The sequence below is a fragment of the Terrapene carolina genome, unplaced genomic scaffold (genome assembly GCF_002925995.2).
Source record: "Terrapene carolina triunguis isolate 2854851 unplaced genomic scaffold, T_m_triunguis-2.0 Scaffold69, whole genome shotgun sequence".
In the NCBI taxonomy this organism is placed as follows: Eukaryota; Metazoa; Chordata; order Testudines; family Emydidae; genus Terrapene; species Terrapene triunguis.
In genome coordinates this window covers 18,120,355-18,134,282 of record NW_020664420.1, presented here as the reverse complement: position 1 = coordinate 18,134,282, position 13,928 = coordinate 18,120,355, and the positions used below count along the sequence as shown (strand labels likewise).

Genomic DNA, 13,928 nt, shown 5'->3' with positions numbered 1-13,928 from the left:
CTGTACAAAGCAGCCTGCTTTGTGGGTGTCTGTTTTTGTTCACTGTGTGTTCTTGTTCTGTGTTCTAAGAATAAAAGTAGTGCAGCCTTCCAGACAGAGTATTTCCTGTTTTTTTTAATCTAATTTCTCTGTTTGTATACTGTTAGGGTGACCAGATGTCCCAATTTTATAGGGACAGTCATGATATTTGGGACTTTTTCTTCTATAGGTGCCTATTACCCTTCACCCCCTGTTCCAATTTTTCACCCTTGCTATCTGGTCACCCTATATGCTGTGAAGATAACACTGACCCACGCCTTCCTCCTCCAACTCAGTGGATTTGCAGAAGAGACTCCTAGCAGCATCCCTTCACTCTGCTCAGAAACATAGGTTTCTGAGGGGCTCATGTTTTGTAGTGTGGATTCATCTCAGCTCTATCCCTCGCCGGGCTTCTAAAAAACCCACTGAGCTTTGACACAGGTTTAGAGAAGAGGGCGCATGCTGCATTGACAGACCTCTGATTCCCATTCCTTTACTCCCCTACAAGCTGCAGAATGGAAGGCCCTGAGTCTTTACTCAAACAAAACTCCCACCGAAGAACTTCATAACTGGATCTGGTGTGTTTGTAGTTGGTCTGGGTGGGGGAAAAGAAGATTGTGAAGGGGTTAATTTGGTTTTATCATCTCCATACTTCATGTACTAACTAGTGAAAAAGAAACAGAGAGAGTGCTTGCTGTTCCTGAGGCTGAAGTGAGGCATAGCCAGGGGATATTTCCTCACAAGTCTAACCAGCTGGTTATAGGAACATTTGCTGAAAGTCCATGGGATCTGAGTTACTGATGCCAAAATTGCTGTCCATAACAAATGTTTGCTGTAACCTCAGTTTTACAATCCTCCTTACTGTATTACAGAAATAACATTCCTACCCCGGCAACAAATCTAATGACAAGGAACGTAATCCAGAGAGAGTTCACTTGGCTAAATTCCCAGCTAACAAAACAACCGTGACATTCCAAAGGAAATAATGAAAAAAGGCAACGTTAACAAAGAAATACACATTCACTCAGCATTCAGATCTACTCTTGTTCTGGAATGTGTGCAGTCATATGGATTTAAAAAAGCACATTGAACATTGCAATACATGTCCTGTAAACAGAGCTCACGGGAGTCATGGCATGTACCAGGCATAAGGCTCCCCTTGGATAAGTGTCTTTTGGCCAGCTAGTGTGAGGCTCATTTGAAGTATCACTTTTGCTCTTTCCCATTCCTATCTACTCAGCCTTCCTTTCCTCTGTCTCAGAGCAAAACAGTCTCCCAGCTTGACCACTCCTTTAAATGCATGCACTGCAAACTGTCCCGTGCAAGAGAAAAAAAGTCCCTTTTGTCTTGTCAGAGGAAAACATGCATGTTCTTTAAAAAGCTTGGAAGATTATGCAAGACTCTTGTGCTGTGCTATCCCTTGGCTACCTGAGCACTCACCGATGAAGGAGAGAATCAGGATCTTGAAGGCTTCAGGGAGTAGGAAATGCAGCAGAAAGAGCAAAGCAAGAAGCGGCCCTCTCCCTCCAGCCATCATCCTGAAGCAAGCCACACCTCCAGAACACAAACAGGCAGACTTCCCTGGACCCCCTCGTAATGCTGCACTGCCAAACTGGAGTCAGGGAAGTAAATTATGCCGTGTGTGTGTGTGTGTGTGCGTGTGTGTGTGTGTGACAGGCAGAACGCAATCTCGCCCATAACCCATTCAATATCTCACTTGTGGTTTGCAAAACATGGAAGGCAGTAAGCAGCATGGAGTTAGTTTTACATGGAGTCTGCATAAATCCCAGCAATTGCTCCTGCTCTGAAATCTAAGAAAAGTTCCAACGCACTACGCTTTGTAAATAAGATCAGTTTAAGTCAAGCTTAGAACTAATATAACAAATAGAGCGAGCAATGTTGTGTACGTTTATTCTGAACAAGGACATGAAACAATGACCAAAACATGAATTCACAGTAGCCTTGTAAATGTGTAAAATATGTAGTGACTAGAAAAAAGATGGTAGGGAACAGACAGTGTATGTGCAATGCGTGAACAGCTCGTGATCTGTATAGAGATTGACAAAGAGTCCTGTGGCACCTTATAGACTGACAGACGTATTGGAGCATAAACTTTCATGGGTGAATACTCACTTCGTCTGATGCCACATGCATCTGATGAAGTGGGTATTCACCCACGAAAGCTTATGCTCCAATACATCTGTTAGTCTATAAGGTGCCACAAGACTCTGTCACTTTTTACAGATCCAGACTAACACGGCTACGCCTCTGATACTTGCATAGAGATTGATTCCCAGAAACTAACGAACCAGTGATAGATTGTGTGATACGATGTAGAACAGAAGGCACATGTTGCAGTTTGTTTTAGAATGGATGTATAAATTCCTTTATCAAGTGATCCATCCCCTGTCATCCACTGCCAACTTCTGGCAGTCATGTTTAGGGGCATACAAAGCATGGGGTTGCATCCCTGACCATCTTGGCTAAGAGCCATTGATGGACTTTTATCCTCCATGAACTTATCCTAATTCTTTTTTGAACCCAGTTATACTTTTGGCTATCAGAACATCTCCTGGCAACGAGTTCCACAGGTTAACTGTGTGTTGCAGATAAATCTCTGCATTAAGCATCTTCACGTAACTTTCATATGACTTTGTTTTATGCCTCTATTTTCATACAACTTTGTATCAGATCCTTATATAGAAAACTTTGCATTGAGCCTTGGTATAATGCATCCGAAGAAGTGAGGTTTTTACCCACGAAAGCTTATGCCCAAATAAATCTGTTAGTCTTTAAGGTGCCACCAGACTCCTTGTTGTTTTTGTTAAAAAAATGTCTTTTTGCTAGGAGTAGAATAAGATCTCCCCCCACACACTTTTAATCAATTGCCCTATTGAATGAACGAGGTGTGAATGAGTAAGGCGTGGAAGGCAAGCACCTCCAGACAGCTGCAACAGTTGGAGAGGGGATGGAAGCCAGACCCAAGAACAATAAAACTTGTCAAGCGGGCTCGCTAAAGAAGAGCAGACATATTGACGGCCTTGGGGGTTAGAAGCAAGCACCTTCTTTTGAAAACACCCTCTTTGAACAGCATTGGGACAACACCCAGAAAGAAGCAGCACAAAGGACAGATACAGATTTTGAATCTGGTATAGATTTGCATCAGAGGGAAGCTGCTATAAATGTGAGGTGTCTTGCAGAGGACCCTGGGTCTCGTCTTGTCAACATGGGAGCATCGATCCAGATCGGCAGAAGCCCGGCTCCACCCCTCCCCCATCTAACTCACCTGGCCAGTAAAGTTAAGGGGAGCAACTAATTGGTAACAACAACAAGACGGAGTATGCTTGTGTGTGTGTATGTGAGTGCATGAGTGTAATATATATCATATGCATATGATACAGTGTTGATTAATACATGTATTACCAATAAATGTGGCGCTTTGCCTTGTTCCCCCTGAAAAGATCCTGTGCAGTACTTTAAGTACAACAGTGTTGTGTGAAAAAGTACTTCTTTAGGTTAGTTTTAAACCTGCTGTGTATTAATTTCATTGGATGACCCCTAATTCTTGTGTTATGTGAAGGGGTAAATAACACTTACTTTCACCACACCATGCATGATTTTGTAGCTCCCCCTAGTCATTCCTTTTTGAATCTTAACAGTCCCAGTCTTTTTAATCTCTCCTCATATGGAAGCTGTTCCATACCCCTAATCATTTTTGATGCATTTTTTTATTACATTTTCCAATTCTAATACATCTTTTTTGAGATGGGACAACTAGAACTGCACATATTAATCAAAGTGTGGGTACCATGGATTTATATAGTGGCATTTTGATATTTTCTGTGTTATCTATCCCTTTCCAAATAGTTCCTAATATTCTGTTAGCTTTTTTTTTTTGACTGCTGCTGCACATAGAGCAGAAGTTTTCAGAGAACTAGCCACAATGTCTCCAAGATCTTTCTTGAGTGGTAAACAACTAATGTAGACCCCATCCTTTTGTATGTGTAGTTTGGAAAACATAATCCCATGTGCATTACTTTGCACTTATCAACACTGAATTTCATCTGAAATTTTGTTGCCCAGTCACCCAGTTTAGTGAGAACCCTTTGTAACTCTTCACGGAGAGCTTGGGACTTAATTATCTTAAGTAATTTTGATTATCTGCAAACTTTTCCACCTCACTGTTCAACTCCTTTTCCAGATCATTTATGAATATGTTGAACAGTACTGGTCCCAGTACAGATCCTTGGAGGGTCCCACTGTTTACCTCTCTTCATTGTGAAAAATGACCCTTTATTCCTGCTTTTTGTTTCCTATCTTTTAATCAGTTCATGATTTATGAGACCACCTTCCCCCATGTCCCATGACTGCTTGTTTTGCTTAAGTGCCTTTGGTGTGGGACTTTGTTAAAGGCTTTCTGAACGTCAAAGTACACCACATTGACTGGATCACCCTTGTTCACCCTCAAAGAAATCTAATAGATTGGTCGTGCACGAGTCTCCTTTAAAGAAGCCGTGTTTACGCTTCCCCCAACATGTTGTTTTCATCTTTGTATCTGATAATTCCGTTCTTTACTATAGTTTCAATCAGTGTGCCTGGCACTAAAGTTAGGCTTACCGGTCGGTAATTGCCAGGATCGCCTCTGGAGCCTTTCTAAAAAATTTACATTAGCTATCTGCCAGTCATCTGGTACAGAGGCTGATTTAAGCAATAGGTTATATAGCATAGTTATTAGTTCTGCAATTTCATATTGTATTTTCTTTTTTTCTTGGGTGAATACCATCTGGTCCTGGTGACTTATTACTGGTTAATTTAACTATTTGTTCCACAACCTCCTCTACTGACACCTCAATCTGGGACAGTTCCTCAGATTTGTCACCTAAAAAAAACGACTCAGGTGTGGGAATCTCCCTCACATCCTTTGCAGTGAGGACCAATGGAAAGAATTCATTTAGCTTGTCTGCAATGGCCTAGTCTTCCCAGAGTGCTCCTTTAAAACATCGATCATCTAGGAGCCCCACTGATTGTTTGGCAGGCTTTGTGCCACTGATGTGCTTAAAAACATTTTGCTGTTAGTTTTTGTATCTTTGGCTAGTTGCTTGTCAGATTATTTTTTGACCTGATTACCACATATACTCGTTCATAAACCGAATTTTTTTAGTAAAAAAGGGAAGCACCAGAGAAGGGGGTCGGCTTATGAACGGGTATAGAGAGGGAGAGGTGGGACACAGCCCCTCCCCCCAACAGAGGGGGCAAGGAGAGGCAGCACAGCCAGCAGAGACAGAAGGGAAGAGGCAGGGCCAGAGTCTCTCCACTTCTGGCCATGCTGCTCTCCCCTCAGCCTCCAAAGCAGCTGCAGCTCTGGGGCTGGCAGGCTGCAGCTGTGCCGCTCAGCCCCACAGAGCAGGCTGTGGCCACACCACCCGGGCGCCGTAGCACCCTAGCCTGGAGGGGTCAGCTGGTAGCTCAGTTGCTGTGACCTGTGGGCCCTGTGTGGGGGTGTTAAAATTTTGACATCCTAAAGGAAACTATATTTTTATTTGAAGAAATTGTAATCATGAATCCCCAGGAAATGCCCTGGACCAATGGTTTTTATAGTCATTGTAACAAAGATGCTCCAACGGTTTCATTGTCCAGAATTAATTATAGGAAAGAGCTCCATCATGCTGGGCATTATGATTGTGTATGGACCACCTTCTGTAAACACCTGCTCCTCCTGGGCTTGGTTTCCAAAATGTTTAGTTATGACTCTTGCAATGGAACAGTCGTAATTGAATCTATAATCTGTGAATTACCAGGAAGGGCTCCATGGGACACTGACTGGCCACAGAGCACAGTCTGAATCCAACTGTGGGTGGCACGAACCATGGAGCTGTCATTCCATTTGGTCAGCTCCCTCTCTACCCTTCACTGCCCTGCTTGTGTATTACAAATAGAGGGAGCAGAGAAGCCATGTTGGGCCATGATGTGGTTACAGTTGAACTGAGTGCAGTGTCATTACAGGCTTTGATTGTGGTACTCTGTTGTTCATGTGTCCATTTCCCCCATCCCGGGGAGCTATGGAAAGGACAACTAGCTGCTGCTAGCTACCAAGCGGTTCACTGGCTGATAAGCTGGCTCGTCCTTTTGCTCGAGCCACACTCATACTAAGAGTCCCCCTCTGAGGGCTGGCCCATATAAAAGGTTTTTGAGAGTACTACTTGTGGCTGCATACAGCTATTGAAATGAATCCTTTAGCTCAAGCCATAGCAGCACATGCACGTTAAAACTGAGGGTCCCTGAGTCAAGCTCTGCAGTTGGCCCAAGTGGGGTTGCCTATGTTTCCATTTAGATGCAGTGTGTTTTACACAGCGTTTAAAAAAAAGTCTCTACCTTCAGACAGTCTGGTCAGTGTGTCTTGTTTTGCAGAGGCCAAGGTGATGGGCTGCCCTGGAAGGCTTTGTGTCAGAGATGTTGAGATTGCTTCTCAAGGCTACTTTCCTCCTGCGTATGGGCCTCCATTAGGGTATATGTTTTTCCTCTGGTATTTTACTTGATGCTTTACATACATCCAGGGCCTGATCCTGTGGTGAGATGAGCTCTATCAATGAGAGATGAAGGTGGTCAGAACCTCACAGAATCGGGCCCTTTTCATTAATTAAGCTTTTCTCTCTTTGTGGACTTAGGAGCTTTTCTCTAGCCGTATTCGCAAAGCACTGTGTACATTTACAGCACTACCCTATGTAATTAGTTTGTAACAACAATGGAAGCTGGTTCTTTTGCTTTCTGTTCCTCTCTGTACAGTGATTAGAACTTTCCGCCCCCTCCTGTCTCAGATTTCAGCATTCCAGAAAGAGATGCACAGTTCTGCCTGCACTTGGCCCTCCTCACAAGGGCTTTGCCTGGGTTGTATCTCGTTGCTGGCTCCTGGGTTGTTGTTGTTCTGAAGGAATTTCTTGACTCTCCATTTTCTCAGAAATGCTTTAAACTCCTCACATCCCTCATCTGAAACTTGTAAAGAAACCAGAATTTCTGATCATTGGCCAGCACAGACACTTCAGGTTTATGTTTCATGGGAAAATCTGTTAAATGAGGCCTTGCTGATTCTCACTTAACAGATCCACTGAATTGAACAAAAATAATATTTCAGAACAGTCAATTAGCATTTTTTGTAGCTGTGAACTTGTATGTCAACACAACACAGTTAATCTGGGTTTTTACCCAAGTATTAGCCCCAAGCCCTCTACTGTCCACACAGAAAAACCTCTGACCCATTTGGAGGTTCTTTTAAGCTTGGGTTAGCTTATTTGGCTGGGTGTACAGGTTCGAGCTGGGCTCTGGTTTAACTCAGCTAGAATCCATCTACTTTGCAGTGAAGATGTGGGCAAAATCACTTACGTGCTGAGAATTCTTCAATGTCCCTCCCACAATTCCCCACAAATTCTTCTGCAATTGTCACAGCTGACTGTGAAAGAATCCTACAGCATCTTAGCACAAAGAGCCATGGGCTATGTCCCCAGACACACATGGGTGAGTGCAGAAACAGTGAGGACACAGTAACTTGGGTAGGGGTTTGCAGTGGGGACACACACCTGGGCTAGGCTAACCCAGATGTTTAGATCTTGGTGCCAATCACTGGGCAACTTTGCAGTGTAGGCAGCCTCAGTCAGATGTAAAGTCATTCATTAATCTGTGGCTCCTGGAATCCTCCATTTCACTCTTCTCCCATAATAAAGTGACACTCCCTGATTAAAGCTACTATCTAGATCTTGGCACCCTCGGGAAGCAGAACTCGGTGCAAAGAAATAAGCAGGAGTAAAACAACACTTTGCTGAGCCATTACTCAACAATCCAACCTGGCAGTCAAATTGCAGCCATGAAGCTATGGCTGGAGCAGTGCCAGCCAAGCAAATGCAAACTGGCATATTTATTTAGGTGCACAGTAAATGCCTCTGAACACTGGTCAGGGTGAGAGCAACCATTACAATTAGAACAACCCATCTCTTCACCTCATAACACAGCAACATCTTTTCTCTTTACTTACACAAGTTTCTGGACTTTGCCTAGGTGATCAGCAGATAGACCTGCTTTGCCAAAGTGATCAATTTTGCCTGTTTTGGGTTAAAATTCACTTTAGCAGTGGGGTAGTGATGCCAAATTCAAGTGGAAGTCAGAGAGGGTGGGGATAGGTGTTCCTGCCTGGTGGTGTGAACTCTGTTTAAAGAGTCCTAGCTACCATTTGAAACCCACACCCCCTTCAGTGTTTAAGCACAGAGCTGATCAGACTCAATTTAGAGTCCTTGCTTCTGCTCAGTGATCACTAGACCTAAAACCATTAATGAGCAGATCTAGGGGGTGAACCTTAGACCTGGTTTGGGGAGTGTTGTGGTGAAAGACAGTGCAGAGGGTGCAGCAGCAGAAACAACAGAGGCATCCGTGAGCAGCAGCAAAGACGTCAGCAAGCGGCAAATGGTGACAGAGACTGGTGAGTGGAAGCAGCAGGGATGTGGATGAACCCAGATTATGGGACTTTGCTGACTTTGGACAACCAACTTTGAATGGGGTGCAAGGAAAGGAAAGGGGAGTGGCGTGTTAAAGGTACATTCACTGTTGGACTTTCACACCACAAGGTGGGAAACTGAAGCAAAAGCCTACTGCCCAAGATACTATAGGAGGCGGGTGTTTACTTATTGTTTGCGTACTTTTGAATTATTGTTGTGATGTTTTCCCAAATTAATGTGGTGTTCCATCTCCCTTTTAATCAACGTTTTCTTTTGTTATAGACAGACTCCGTGCTTGTGAATGGGGCAGTATTGCCTCTTGGAGGCATCCAACGGTGCTGTTGAGTTTTCCCAGTTTTCTGGGTGGGGCCTTGTCAGGGTTCCTTCCCCACTCTGAACTCTGGGGTACAGATGTGGGGACCCGCATGAAAAACCTCCTAAGCTTATTTTTACCAGCTTAGGTTAAAACTTTCTCAAGGCACAAGCTCCACCTTGTCCTTGATTGCTGCCACCACCAAGTGATTTAAACAAACATTCAGGGAGGGCCACTGGGAGGCTTGAGAATAATATCCTAACCAATTGGTTACAAAGTGAGCACAGATCAACCCCCCTGGGTCTTTAGGACACCGAAAAACAATCAGGTTCTTAAAAGAAGTTTATTTTTAAAAAAAGATAAAAGAATCACCACCTCTGTAAAATCAGGATGGAAGATAACTTTACAGGGTAACAAAAAGATTTCAAACACAGAGGATTTCCCCTCTAGGCAAAACTTTAAAGTTACAAAAACAGGGATAAACCTCCCTCTTAGCACAGGGAAAATTCACAAGCGAAAACAAAAGATAATCTAACACATTTTTTTGCTATTACTTACTATTTCTGCAATACTAGATGCTTAGTCCAGATATGGCTTAGGGAGATGTATTTACCCTGCCCTGGTTCCTTTGCTGACTCCGAGAGAACAAAACAAAGACACAAACAAAAACCTTCCCCCACAGATTTGAAAGTATCTTCTCCCCTTATTGGTCCTTTTGGTCAGGTGCCAACCAGGTTATCTGAGCTTCTTAACCCTTTGCAGGTAAAAGCGCTACCCTTAGCTATATGTTTAACAGGCCTCAAGCCAGTTCTGTTTTGCAATGTTATGAGGAACCTCTAGATACCCTAGATATTGAACCTGGCCCTTGTTGCTGCCAACACACTCAGGCAGAAGGGTTACATTTTGGGGGGCTCATTCAGGATCCTGAGTCAATACCCCTCACAAACACATTTTGAGTTAACCATTACTTTTGGGAAACAATTTTGTTATATTTTGGGATAATTACAGTTTGTGTAATGGCCATGTACATGTTAGAGGATTGGTGCAAGAGGATGAATATTGCTCCTGAGGACTGCATTCTAGTAACAGAGATAGCTGAGGCATTGGACGAGGGCTCAACTGAATCCATTTTACCAAGTACACAGTGTGTGGGCAGATGTTCATCAGGGCGGAGGAGGGTGCCTTTGCAGCAGTGTGGGTTGCCAGAGGCAGTGGAACCCACACAAGTTCCAAGTGAGATAGCAGTAGTGGACGGCCTGTGAAAATTGATAGCCCCTTGAAGCCAGCCCCACCACTCCCTGCCTCAGATGTAGAGTTTTTAAAGAAGATGTTGGCCTTCTTAGGAGCAGAGGGAAAGATCATGGCTGATGTACCAGGTTTATTGGGCCCTGACCCAGCAGCTCCAAGCCTGGGGGCTGCAGCCTTCCCCGATGTGAGGGCAAAGGCTCTGGAACAAGCATTGGAAAAAGTTATGCAACCCCATCCTGAGCAAAGTCCCTATCATAAATTAAGGTAATTCTCTGAGGGTGTGGTTCCAATACCTGGGGAAGAAGGCTTTGTACCCTGGCTGGAACACATCCCTGAAATGCTGAAAGAGTGAGCAGTACCAGATACAGAAAAGGGAAGGTGTGTAGTAGAGAGCCTCAGGGGCCCAGCGCTAAATGGGAAAATATTCTCCATCTTAAAGGCCCATTGATGTTTCTGCCCTTTGTTTCTCTTCCTTCCACATCCTCCTCTCCATTTACCTCCTTCTTTACATAGCTCCTCCTTTCTTGCCTCTACACTTCCTTCCCTGTGGCACCTTCCAATTCCATTTTGCCCTCCCGAGTGTTGAACTTCATTCCTGCCTCATTCCTCATCGTACCTGATAAAATAATCAAACATGGGATAGTTAAGGATGCCACGTAAAGATACATCATTAGGTTTTAAAGTAACAGCTGATAAGATTAATGTAGGTAAGGAAGTGGGAGTTCACGTCTCCCAGAGCATTGATTCAGGCTGTCTGCAAACACAGGAAAACAACCTGATGTCACTTACACTCACTTCACAGGTGCAAGGCTAACTTTGCAAGAATGATAGCTAGAAACATTTTTTAATGAAAACTTGGATTTTGCCCATTCTAAATATTCCATGTGGGCCTCACAAACACATCCGAGAAGTTGAATCCAGCCTGTGAGCATGATGATAGACACTGCTGTACTATGTATCAGGGGGTAGCTATGTTAGTCTGTATCCAAAAACAACAAGGAGTCCGGTGGCACCTTAAAGACTAACAGATTTATTTGGGCATAAGCTTTCGTGGGTAAAAAAACCTCATTTCTTCGGATGCATGGAATGAAAATTACAGATGCAGGCATTATTATACTGACACATGAAGAGAAGGGAGTTACCTCACAAGTGGAGAACCAGTGTTGACAGGGCCAATTCGATCAGAGTGGATATAGTCCACTCCCAATAATTCATGAGGAGGTGTCAATTCCAGGAGAAGCAAAGCTGCTTTTGTAGTGAGCCAGCTACTCCAAGTCCCTATTCAAGCCCAAATTAATGGTGTTAAATTTGAAAATGAATTTTAGTTCTTCAGTTTCTCTTTGAAGTCTGTTTTTGAAGTTTTTTTTGTTCAAGTATGGCTACTTTTAAATCTGTTATAGAATGTCCAGTAAGATTGAAGTGTTCTCCTACTGGCTTTTGTATGTTACCATTCCTGATGTCACAGAGAAAGGTATAACAAGGTTGTTTACTGCTGTATTAGAGAGTTCTTTTATCCTTGTTATAATAAGTTTGTTAGTCTTTAAGGTGCCACCGTACTCCTTGTTGTTTACTGCTGTACTAGAGAGTTCTTTTATCTAACACAAAACTCTGAGCAATGCCAGTGGGCTAAAACAGTGATTTTTCTCTGTGTACATGATACAAATTGGACATCAGGAATGGTATAACAAGACACAAATCGGACATTAGGAATGGTAACATACAAAAGCCAGTAGGAGAACACTTCAGTCTTACTAGACATTCTATAACATGCATCTGAAGAAGTGGGTTTTTTTAGCCAGGAAAGCTTATGCCCAAATAAATCTGTTAGTCTTTCAGGTGCCACCGGACTCCTTGTGGTTTATTGCTGTACTAGAGAGTTCTTTTATCCAACACAAAACTCTGAACAATGCTAGTGGGCTAAAACAGTGATTTTCTCTGTATACATGAATCACAATAGATACTGGTAAGTTACTGGCCTCCTCAGACTCTATAAATAATTCTTTATGCTATTCTTCTTTTTCATAGATCCTTAGATTTTAAGGCCAGAAGGGAACATTGTGATCATCTAGTCTGACCTTGTGCATGACACAGGCCATAGAACCGCCTCAAAATAATTCCTAGTGCAGATCTTCTAGAAAAACATCCAATCTTAATTTTAAAATTGTCAGTTACAGAGAATCCACCACGACCTTTGGTAAATTGTTCAAGTGATTAATTACTCTCACCATTCAAAATGTACAGCTTATTTCCAGTCTGAATTTGTTTAGCTTCAACTTCCACCCATTAGATTGTTATATCTTTCTCTGCTAACACATGCCAGTTGTAAAGTACCATATACACTTCCAGGAATGTTCAGACATTTCATCTATGTATTATGTTACATTTACCTGCCCATGTGTCTTCTGCTAGATTATTCTTACTAGTAGTTATCATTGATTTTATCTCATTACAAGTTTCTTTTTGGTCCCATGATTGTGGTATCAGGGCTCTTTACTGGGCTAAACTGAGACATTCAACATCTGACTAACAGGGATCAAACAAATGCCATGCTCCCTGACTGAGTGCAGCTTTACAGGTATCTAGGAGAGCAGGATTAATCATTTGGGAAGGCCTGGACAAAGAGCTCTTTCTAAAATTAGACAAATTCTTGCTGAGTCCTATTTCTACAGGGAATTAATTCCACAGGTGGCAAGCCTGTTACCGAGAGAACTGTGCCACCACCAGCACCAGTACTGTAATTGGCTGGCAGACTTGTACATGAGTGATCATCTCTCTATCTGTTGGCTACATATTACCACAAAGCTACAGCCCTGACATTTCTAAGTATGTGCAATGACATTGCTCCTATTTGCTGTAGCCTTCAGGGGCTATAAACCTTACTGCTGCACAAGCATGAATGTTTCATGGATTACCACTGCTAATAGATAATAATAATGACTGAAATTGTGAGGCTGGGGGTATTTTTCTTCTATGATTTTATATCAAGACTTGTAATTGTAGTTTACAAAAGTTCTTTCTATCTTATTTTTTTATAATAGCATCCATCACCATATTAGTATCTGAGCACATAATAGCTCCTGAGGGAAATATTGAAGGAGAATTTTTCTCCTGTCCTAGAATATTAAACATGCTCATGTAGACCTCTGTAGAAAGCAATAGAGCTTGCCCATGAAGGAAGGCATTGGAATCTGGATGAATTTGTGCTCATTATAGTGAACTTTGGATAGTCCTGTTTACAGCCAGGCATAGAGAGGGCAGGCCGTAGGCAAGCTTCCCAATAGACATGTCAGTGCATCACAGCACATCCCTTTCTGAATCTTGAGCCTCTTCTGAACACAGACTCCCGGCTGTGCAGTGACTTTGTTACATAAGCAAATTTCAATCAGGGAATAGAATGAGATTTTCAGACTCATTTCATATGTGAACTTTGGAAAGATTTAAATGCATCTATGAACACACTGTGCCTCTCGATCTCTGTAAAATAATTTAAACAAAGATTTTGTGTGGGACTATATTCTCCTTTGGTCATGCAGCCATTGTCTGTAAGCCTAGTAGCCTAAACAAAGGGTTAAGACTGGGACCCTGTCGTTTTTTCTGTCTCACTAAAACAGCTTGTAATGTCTCCCTAGTTCTGGCCCAGAATCCGCAGTCATGGATTGCTCTTTGAAGTCTTCAGGGTAGAAGTTAAGGAGAGTGGTTGTTGCTGCCTCAAGTAGTGAGACTTGCTCATTGTGAGTAAAAATGACATGAGATATATGTGTGCAGAGTCATAGCCATGTTGGTCCCAGGATATTAGAGAGACAAGGTGGGTGAGAACCAACTTCTGTTGGTGAGAGAGAGACAAGCTTCCAAGCCTACACAGCTCTCTC

General features: G+C 42.8%; 1 protein-coding gene across 1 annotated transcript in view; it reads right to left on the bottom strand.

Annotated features, from left to right (window-relative positions):
* LOC112104608 (UDP-glucuronosyltransferase 3A1-like) overlaps positions 1–1,572 on the bottom strand; it is a 15,738-nt gene extending 14,166 nt beyond the window's left edge. The window contains exon 1 of the mRNA XM_026649224.1: positions 1,459–1,572. Within this exon, the coding sequence (XP_026505009.1) occupies positions 1,459–1,555 (97 nt within the window). The 5' untranslated portion in view covers positions 1,556–1,572. The remainder of the gene's footprint in view (positions 1–1,458) is intronic.
* Between the last annotated feature and the right edge of the window lie 12,356 nt (positions 1,573–13,928).